General features: G+C 43.6%; 1 protein-coding gene across 2 annotated transcripts; it reads right to left on the bottom strand.

Annotated features, from left to right (window-relative positions):
* Nucleotides 1-211: 211 nt before the first annotated feature.
* Nucleotides 212-6,926, bottom strand: LOC109898310 (26S proteasome non-ATPase regulatory subunit 3-like). 2 transcript variants are annotated; one of them, XM_020493244.2, is made up of 12 exons: nt 6,446-6,926; nt 6,174-6,338; nt 5,332-5,522; nt 4,989-5,126; nt 4,641-4,777; nt 4,285-4,475; nt 3,797-3,900; nt 3,135-3,249; nt 2,934-3,053; nt 2,688-2,791; nt 1,064-1,270; nt 212-466 (listed from the first exon to the last, which is right to left on the bottom strand). In XM_020493244.2, the coding sequence occupies exons 2-12, from the start codon at nt 6,331-6,333 to the stop codon at nt 389-391; spliced, it is 1,545 nt and encodes a 514-aa protein (XP_020348833.1). In that variant the 5' UTR covers nt 6,334-6,338; nt 6,446-6,926; the 3' UTR covers nt 212-388. The 2 variants fall into 2 exon arrangements, with proteins under 2 accessions (XP_020348833.1, XP_020348834.1); XM_020493245.2 differs by having other exon boundaries at nt 6,174-6,334; nt 6,446-6,550.
* Between the last annotated feature and the right edge of the window lie 3,404 nt (nt 6,927-10,330).

Here is a 10,330-nt window from a genome sequence, read left to right as displayed (position 1 = left end):
ACAGAAAAACTTACAAGCTGCTCTGTGCCAAAAGGCTCTTAGTTTGCTAGACATTCACTGTACAAGTAAGTGTTCCCCAAATTAGATTAAATTGACAAAGACTGAGGCCAGCACGCAAAACCAAACTCAATACATAACACACAAAATGCCTCTCCCAGCAAGTTGACAGTGACACGCAAAGCCTAAAAGCAGGGACAACGAGGACCAGTGGTAGGGTTGAAGAGGTGTTCTTATTGTATGTTACAATGCTAACATACATATGTTATAAATGGCCTTGTGCCTGCAGAGAAATAAACAAAACAACTATTACAAGAGGGAGGAGGAAGAAGAGGGGGGAGAGAAAGGGGAAAAACAATAAGGCATCCTTGTACTCGTTCCTCTCAGAGGATCATGGGAAACTGTCATCGTCATCTTCCGCCATCTCCTTGGCGAACTCCAGGTCCTGCTGCTCCCGCTCTCTGCGCTCCTGAAATGCAAACACACACACTAAAGCTGCAGTATGTAACTTTTTGGGAGACCTGACCAAATTCCCACAGAAATGTGTTATAGATCTGTCATTCTCATTGAAAGCAAGTCTAAGCAGTATATGTTCTATGTGCCCTATTTCTATGCCTCCCATTCTTAAGTTTTGTTTTTGCGTCTTTTAAATTTGGTTTTGTACACCAGCTTCAAACAGCTGAAAATATAATATTTTTGGTTAAGGAAAAGATATTTCAGTGGTTTGATGGTACAATGAATCTCACAAACTGAAATTAGGCAAACTATTAGACTTAGCAACCAGAAAATGGTGGAGTGATTTATGCATAGTGCATCTTTAAAACGATTAAGTTTGCAAATAACTAACATTTTAGAATGACAGCATTTAGTCTGAAATTCTAGTCCCAAATATAACATTACAAAGCTAGTTAACACTGCCACCTTGTGGTCATAACAGTAAAATATATCATACCGTTAGTTCAGCAGCACAGATAAAGAACCATTTCATATCATCTCCTACAAAAGAACCCTCAAGACAGTCAATTTCAGGGGCTAATACAAGGAGTAGTAAAAAGTTGGTACACACCTCTGCTGATTCTAGGTCCTTGTTGTAAGCCTTGGGTGGAAACCTCATGGCCTTGACAGACATGTTGTGTATGTCCAGGCAGAAGGAGATCCTCTGGTGGAAGGCCAGCTGGGGCTCCCTGGTACCGTAGATGTCCATGGTCTCTTTAGACTGAACATAGCCCTTCTCATGGTTGATGCTGGCTTCGATCACTCCATCACGGATAGCCTGGAAGAGAGGGATGAGGTTGGGAGAAAGAAAATCAGTAAGAGACAGAGGTAGTTTTCCCTTGCCACCGGTGGCTTAGGACAGTTGACTGCATTCCATATTTATCACACACAAGTGATGTGCTTCTCTATTAATGCTCTTTAGGAAATCCTTGTATGAGCTGATGTAGAGCAGGTGGTGGGGATAAATCATGAGCTTAAGGTACAATATATACATACACATACTGAACAAAAATGAAAAGGTCCCATGTTTCATGAGCACAAAAAGCTTATTTCACACAAATTTGTTTACATCCCTGTTATTGAGCATTTCTCCAGCCACATGGCAGGTGTGGCATAATCAAGAAGCTGATTAAACAGCATGATCATTGCACAGGTGCACAAAGCCACATGTGTCAAGTTAAGGGAGTGTACAATTGGCATGCTGACTACAGGAATTTCCACCAGAGCTGTAATGTTAATTTCTCTACCATAAGCCACCTCCGACATTTTAGACAATTTGGCAGTATGTCCAACCGGCCGCACAACCATGCCAGCCCAAGGACCTCCACATTCGGCTTCTTCACCTAGTCAATCGTCCGAGACCAGCCACCCGGACAGCTGATGAAACTGGGTTTTCACAACCAAAGAATCTCTACACAAACAGTCTCAGGGAAGCTCATCTGCATGCACGTCATCCTCACCAGGATCTTGACCTGCCTGACTGCAGATAAGCATCCTAACAGACTTCAGTGGATAATTGCTCATCTTCCATGGCCACTGGTACGCTGGAGAAGTGTGGTCTTGATGGACGAATCCAGGTTTCAACTAACGGGTAGATGGCGTGTATGGAGTCATGTGGGCGAGTGCCTTGCTGATGTCAACGTTGTGAACAGAGTGCCCCATGGGGCGGAGGGGTGTAGGCAGGCATAAGCTATGGACAACGAACACAATTGGATTTTATTAATGGCAATTTGAATGTAGAGAGATACCGTGACGAGATCCTGAGGCCCATTGTTATGCCATTCATGCGCCACCATCACCTCATGTTTCATCATGACAATGCCATGTCGCAAGAATCTGTACACAATTCCTGGAAGCTGAAAATGTCCCAGTTCTTCCTCGGGCTTCACACTCAGACACGTCACCCATTGAGCATGTTTGGGATGCTGTAGATCGACATGATTGACAGCGTGTTCCTGTTCCCGTGAAGATCCAGCAACTTCACACAGCCATTGAAGAGGAGTGGGAAAACATTCCACAATCAACAGCCTGATCAACCCTATGCGAAGGAGATCTGACACGCTGCACGAGGCAAATGGTGGTCACACCAGATACCGACTGGTTTTCTGATCCACGCACCCCTAGACCATATTGACTCCAATCTGGGCTCGGATCACGGTCCACCAACTGAGTATGGCTGTATTATATCATGTTACCTTGGCCACTATGAACTCAGCATCCTCTGGACTGTCCAGCTGGAGCTTCTGAGCGATGTCTGCCAGGGATATACGTGAGTATGACAGGCTGATCATACGCACACCTACAGGGAGAGATGGTGTTAAATATCAACAAGTCATTCACATGTTAAAAATGAAGAGCCATTACCAAAAACTGTTCAAAAGAAGAGGAAGCCATCTGAGAATGTGGAAGAAGAGCCCGAAGTGAAAGCCCTGGTCACTGACCTGTCTTGATGACATTGTGTCGCAGGCGGATGATCAAGGTATAGGTGCCGTCTGCCTGGAACTTCTCTCCAAACTGATCCAGGGCCTGGTTGAACTTGGCCAGGTTACCCGTCCTGACAGCTGTGTGGGAACAGAGACCAGGGTTCACATCTTACTCTCGCTTAAGACTCATTCTCATGACCCAGCTTGCCGGCAATTTACCCTGGGTGAGCAGGAAGTAGGGCGCTAGTGATCTCTTCAGAGGAGCCTGGCGGAACTGCAGCCTGTCTGGTATCTCCCCAAGCAACAACTCCACCACAATCAGCAACTTGTGAACCTGATAGGGATAGAGAGAAGATGTGAACAACCTGAATTTTGTGGCATACAGTGGGCTGCATCCCCTGAATTATTGAAATAGCATTAGCATGTGGGTCTTGGCAGATGAGATGTAGTCATTGTGTGCGTCTGTTGTTGTTCATGTATGACGAGGAGAAAGAAAAAAAACACATTTAAAACTAAATATTATTAAAAGAAATATGAAATGCATCATCCCTTGTAAGAAATGTGCTGTACAAATAAAGTTAGATTGACAATATATTGTCAGGCAACACACTATGGGAAATTTGAGTGACAACTTTAAAACAACAATAGTTTCTCCTTTTTAATAAGGTAGCCTAGTGGTTAAGAGCATTGGGCCAGTAACCAAAAGTTCTCTGGTTCAAATCCCTGTGACGACTAGGTGAAAAATCTCTCGATGTGCCCTTGAGCAAGGTTCTTCTAATTGCTCCTGTAAGTCGCTCTGGATAAGAGTGCTAAAAGACTAACGTAAAGGTATGCGCAAAATGTAATAATTGCACACAAAACTGCATGCTGGGTGTACTAACTGTCTGTTTGAAGCCCACAGCTGTGTGTTGGGGGGCCTTCCTCAGGGCGTTGGTCAGGGTCCTCCTGGCCTCTGTGTACTCCAGCTGGATGGCCTTGATACGACCTGGAGGGTTGAAGGAGAGAATGATCAGAGTGGAAAAGCAGCAAACTATGCCACAACTACAAATTCATTCATATTCTGAGGCAGTTTCTTATGGTCACTTGAAAACCTGTAGAGGTCCGATAAACATAATTCAATTGAATGTGATTAAACTAAACTTCTGATGGCTTAGGGCTCCTTCCCAGTCCCTCTCCTTCCCAGTCCCTCTCCTTCCCAGTCCCTCTCCTTCCCAGTCCCTCTCCTTCCCAGTCCCTCTCCTTCCCAGTCCCTCTCCTTCCCAGTCCCTCTCCTTCCCAGTCCCTCTCCTTCCCAGTCCCTCTCCTTCCCAGTCCCTCTCCTTCCCAGTCCCTCTCCTTCCCAGTCCCTCTCCTTCCCAGTCCCTCTCACCTGTGTAGTAGAGGTAGCGGGCCCACTCGTTGTTGTTGGCCAGCTCAGGGAAGACTGACTTGGACACCAGCTTCTCAGCCTGGTCGTACAGGTTGTACTGCAGGTAGTTCCTCAGCAGCAGGTTGAGCAGCGTGGCCTGGCCGTCGGCGTCGTGCCGCAAGGTGGCCGTCCTCAGGCGCGTGTGCAGGAAACTGAGAGAGAAGGGTTTTTAGTTTAAAATCGATCGAAGGCATTACATTTTAACCTGCATAGGTTCAAACTGGCCTACTGCCTTCTGAGACAACCTCCATCTTTCCCCACTATGTGTTTAAGTCAGAAAAAACTAAAACAGTCAGTGAAAGTGTTGGTGGGCTTACCTACGCACAGTGTCCAGCTGGTTGAGGAACTCGTAGACGCGGGAGTGGTAGTAGTAACACTTAGCGGCCACCAGGTCCAGAGCACGCCGGTTCTGAGGTCCGATCTTCTGCAAGAGCTCATCTGACACTTTCTGGGCCTACAGAGAGAAAAGTGAGAAGCTAACAACCAAGACAGGCAGTCGGGAATTAATCCAGACATTTCTTTCTAAGGACTACTGTGTGGTGAGCATTGTATATACCAAAGAGAATTCAGAGCTCAATCCAACATAAATGTGTACTGTGCATGCATGAGAGCGAGAGACAGAGGCATGCGATAGACAGAGAGAGTGTGAACTCCCGTCAGCCCACCTCTGTGTAGCGTTTGTTGTTGGTGAGATAAACCAGCAGGAGCAGCTGCAGGTAGGCCTCCGCCTCAGGGATCAGGGGGGTGGCAGCTGCCTTCCCTGTACGGGGCCTGAACTGGACATCTCCCTCAGTGTCCATGGGCTGGATGGATGCAAGAGATGGAGGGGAGAGGGTGTGGGTAGAGGAGGGAAAAGGAAAGACAGAAGCAGACAGAAAGGGACCAAAGGAGTCAAGTGGGTAAAAGGAGACAGAGATAAAGGCAATGAGTAATAGTTCATAGTCAAGGTTTCTCAGCAATAGAAGTAGTAATAGTAGTACCAGTCTTTTCTATCTGCACTCATCATACCTCCTCTAGGAAGCTGAGTAGGAACTCTTTGCCAGCGGCGTTGGAGGTGTAGAAGCCAGACACAGCCTTGTGCAGCACGTTGGGGTTGAGGCGGCGGCTGGTGGAGGGCAGGGCGCGCAGGGCCCTCAGCACAAAGCGAGGCTCCTTGCCCGACACAGCCTTCTCTATCTGCTTCACATGCTCCTTGATGTCTGCAACGGGAGTTGGAGGAGTAAGGTCATAAGGAGAGACTTATGGAAGAGTGATAAAAAACAAAACAATCTGACAGCTAATGTCAGTTCTTTCCCTCAATTCAAAACTGAAAAGATTTGTAAATACAATGTCCTGTCAAGCTAGGTAGCTACAATTGGATACACAAAACTATAAAAGTACTGCTTTGACAGGTTACGGCAGTAAAGTGATTTCCAACTGACACAAATTGAAGTAAACATTGCTAGCAAACTGATTAACTAGCTAGTTGGCTAGCTATGACTAGGGGATTTCGTTGTTAGGCACCCAGATAGCTAGCTAACGTTAGCTACCTAGCTTGTTACTAATATAGCGAGTGAATTAAAAGTCAGACCAACGTTAAACGCAGTTAGCCTGTTACTATATGTTTTGACTAACTAGGTCAGCTAACTACATTCTAACGATAGTTACACTTCAAAGTATTGCCAATTAAAACAGGCTAATTAGCTAGCTAGCTACATAGACTAACAGCAGCTTGCTAACTAACATTCGGTACAGTGACGTTAGCTAGGTAGCAAAAACCCGAAGTTGCAACATTCCGTATCTGACATTGGGTTTGAATGTATCCTTTCCAGTGTTTGTGTTAAACCGCAGCTAACCACCTAGCTAGCTACCTTCAAGTGTGAGGGTATCAAGTTCCTTGGGTTTCTTTTCTGCAGTGGCGGAGTCCTCCTCCGGCATCTCCACATCCTGCGGCTCAGGGCCCGCATCCTTCTGTTTCTCAGCCTTGGAGTCCTTGGGTTTCTCGCGTCTCTTGGCTGTTGTCTCTTTCATACTGTCTGAAATGAAATGTGCAAGTTAAAAATAAACTTAACTATCAATAAGCCAGGTCCAAATAAACCACCCAGAATTCGCAGTTAGTTATTTGACTCCATTCAACACTCACATTCGTCTCGTCGGCAGAATGACTGGCAACTATTGCGAGACGCAAAGGATTATGGAGACATACCATACTAGTTGACGCTGATAATATCGAGCAGTCAGAAGTAATAGATAGCTGAATAAAGTGATCATTTTCACTGTAACGCTACTTTTAGTACGAATTGTTGTTTGATGTAGCTTTAAAACAGGGTGATCTGGCAATAACAATACTTTTCTTAATCCAATTTAAAGAAATATTGAATTTGTTTCGGGCTCCACTCATCTACCTTAATAATCCAAACCATTTATGGCAAGTTTTGATCAAATAAAATATGTATTGTAGGCCTATTGTGCTTTGACAGAGTTGTAGCCTGTGTTGTCATTTATATGACGTCCATTTCTCGCATTGACACATATATACTGAACAAAAACATAAACGCAACATGCAACAATTTCAAATATTTTACAAAGTTACGGTTCATAGAAGGAAATCAGTCAATTGAAATAAATTCATTAGGCTCTAATCTATGGATATCAAGATTGGGCAAGCGCACAGCCATGGGTGGCCTGTGAAGGCATAGGCCCACCCACTTGGGAGCCAGGTCCAGCCAATCAGAATGATTATTTTCCCCCACAGAAGGGTTTTATTATAGACAGAAATACTCCTCAGCACCAGAGAGAAATAAGCATTTTGTGTGTATGGAATATTTCCGGTATCTTTTATTTCAGCTCATGAAAAATGGGACCAACACTTTACATGTTGCATTTATATTTTAGCTCAGTATACATCCTTAGTGGGATAATTTACTTTGTGAGCCAATCCACTTACAACATTTTTTGTAAAGATACCAAAACCAAAGGCAAGAGATGTGTCATAAAGTTATATATTATCACAACTCCCTTGACAGTCTTGAAAGAGAAAAGGGAAAGGATAGATCAGGGAATGTTTGCACAAGGAGGTAAACATGAATGAGCCATTACCATGGACATGGCGAAAGTGCTGGCATGTCAACAGAGTGATGAGAGACACATTAAAGGCTGGGAGGATGGTGGGGAAGGTAGTGGAGAGGGGATGCAGCGATCCCGTCCCATGCTGTGCCATCTCCGGCCACCATGGGGCTCTCTCTCTCTCTCCAATAAGAAGGGGACATGCGATCTCACACAGACGGTTAACAAACCAAAGCCTGTTCCACCCACACGAGCCCAGAGTGGCATTCGGGACAACATGAATGTTGTGGGTGGTGTATGTGAAGTATGTGTGTGTGTACCTAAACAGACTGCAGAAGGAGAGACCCACTTCCTGTTCAATAACATGAGCATGTCACTTATGGACTCTGCATTCTTTAATTGTTGGCATTGTTTTCCCTCGCGTGTCTTTCGGACGGTCTTTCATAATTTGTCCATTTGATAATAATTGTGAACCCTTGTAACGAATAACCATATATGTGCATTTGGAAAAATCAGATAGTATTAAATATTTCTATTGGGAATGTGTATACAACATCTAGTGCCATTAATGAAAGATAATGTCATCACACTTTTCAGTTTCAATTATACTTGCTAGTTTGATTGAATAATTTTTTCCATATTGTAGTAATGATTCATGAAGTCTCCTTTTTTTCAAAACACACATTGTTTTTGTCTGTATAATTAATGAGCCATCTTCTCCTCTAATAACACTGAACATTTGTTATTAAAGCAACATGTAAAGTGTTGGTCCCATGAGCTTAATGTTGCAGGGTGGCAGTAGATGGGCCATCGCAGGAGGGAGGTGGCCAACAAAAAAAGAAGAGTGAGATGTGACATCTGCTATTCAAGTCAATGACAACAACAACTGAGGCAGAGACAGATAATTAGAGACAAGGACAGAGAAAGGAGGATACCTAGTCATTTGTACAACTGAAATGTGGCTTTTGCATTTAACCCAACCGCTCTGAATCAGAGAGGTGTGGGGGGGCTGCCTTAATCAACATCCGCAGCACTCAGGGAGCAGTGGGTTAACTGCCTTGCTCAGAACAACAGATTTGTACCTTGTCAGCTCGGGGATTCTATCCAGCAACCTTTCAGTTACTGGCCCAACGCTCTAACCACTAGGCTACCTGCCACCCCAGACAGGGATAGAGAAACAGAGACAGGGATAGACAAAGATAGGACTGTTGATGGAGTTTCAAGCTATAAATTGTCTGCTTTTGTACACTTTGTGTCAATGCAGCTTAATAAATGTTCCTATTTTGTCACATGCATTCATTTTATACATCCATCAATGCACTGTACACAATGTTATTTTACATCAGTTGGGCTAAAGATGGTAATGCTTATTGCTAATAGCACACCTGCCTGATAATATGGGCCATGTATCGGCTATGGTAAAAGAGTAAGTGCTCTCTGTTTTAGATGGTGTCAACATAATTTTATTTTCACTAATTTTGGAGTAGAAGGTTCTTTGAAAAGTCACCAAAAATGACTCTCAATATCCTTCTACAAATGTTTTTTTCTCTCCATAATTCTTCAATATTCACCACCTAAACCCTAATCTTTGAGAACTAGCAATCACCTAAATAAAGGCTGGGCAGAGAGTGCAGCCCAATCTGAGCCATCCATCATCCGGACGTTCCAAAATAAGAATAGGTAGGTCAAATGTCTGCAGTACGTATCGACTACTCTTACTGCTTGACAGTAGTACAACATAAAGCACAGTAAAGACTGTAGGTTCCAAAACATACTGTAAGGGGAAACAATGTAACAAAATGTTTCATGTGTGTATGTATGAAATAAGGAGCTATACTTCTTTGTACATGTTTATCTTGTATACTGTAGTGTTTACTGTACTGTATGCTATTTTGTTTTTGTAGAACTGAAAGACGACCCCCACGTGGTGGTAGAACACATCTATTTACAGACATACAGGAGGCTGCCATTGTGCCAATGGTAGTTGAAAATAATGCCATGAGACTGAAAACCAACAACATATTATTGAAAACCCTGCCATCTTCCATAACATCAGAGTGAGCTTATCAACCATTGTCCGCATCCTTAAGAAACACCATCTTCGGACGAAACAGATCTACAGAGCCCCATTTGAAAGGAATAAACGGTACGAAGTGAAGGATAAACGGTACGAATATGTGCAAGTAATGTACTAGTATTACACTCTTGAAACATTAGACTCATTGATGTTGCCAGTGAACTTTACCATACAGCAATTATTGTATTTACTGTCATTTCAGAGAATAATGGAATTGAATGCAAGTCCCATCCCCCAGGAACTCATATTCATAGATGAGGCTGGATTGAATTTAGCGAATATGAGGAGAAGAGGAAGGAACATCATTGGTCAATGAGCCATTTAAAAATATATTTTAACTAGGTAGGCTAGCTGAGAACAAGTTCTCATTTACAACTGCGACCTGGCCAAGATAAAGCAAAGCAGTGCGACACAAACAACAACACAGAGTTACACATGGAATAAACAAACATACAGTCAATAACACAATAGAACAATTCTGTATACAGTGTGTGCAAATGAGGTAGGACAAGGGAGATAAGGCAATAAATAGGCCATAGTGGCGAAATAAATTACAACATAATAATTAAACACCGGAGTGATAGATGTGCAGAAGATAAGTGTGCAAGTAAAGATACTGGGGTGCAAAGGAGCAAAAATAAATAACAGTATGGGGATCAGTAGTTGGATGGGATATTTACAGATGGGCTATGTACAGGTGCAGTGATCTGTGAGCTGCTCTGACAACTGGTGCTTAAAGTTAGTGAGGGAGATATGAGTCTCCAGCTTCAGTGATTTTTGCAGTTCGTTCCAGTCATTGGTAGTAGAGAACTGGAAAGAAAGGCGGCCAAAGGATGAATTGGCTTTGTGGGTGACCAGTGAAATATACCTGCTGGAGCGCGTGCT

The sequence above is a fragment of the Oncorhynchus kisutch genome, linkage group LG10 (assembly GCF_002021735.2).
Source record: "Oncorhynchus kisutch isolate 150728-3 linkage group LG10, Okis_V2, whole genome shotgun sequence".
NCBI lineage: Eukaryota > Metazoa > Chordata > Actinopteri > Salmoniformes > Salmonidae > Oncorhynchus > Oncorhynchus kisutch.
The sequence above is the reverse complement of the archived record's forward strand: the minus strand, read 5'-3'. Positions and strand labels throughout refer to the sequence as shown.

Bases quoted from the DNA above. Each gene is read 5' to 3' on its own strand.
- LOC109898310 (XM_020493244.2), bottom strand. From the start codon at position 6,333: ATGAAAGAGACAACAGCCAAGAGACGCGAGAAACCCAAGGACTCCAAG. The intron at 3,901-4,284 runs GTGAGAGGGACT...TCAACCCTCCAG, and splicing joins CCGCTACCTCTACTACACAG to GTCGTATCAAGGCCATCCAG. The intron at 467-1,063 runs GTGTGTACCAAC...TTTGCATTTCAG, and splicing joins AGGACCTAGAATCAGCAGAG to GAGCGCAGAGAGCGGGAGCA.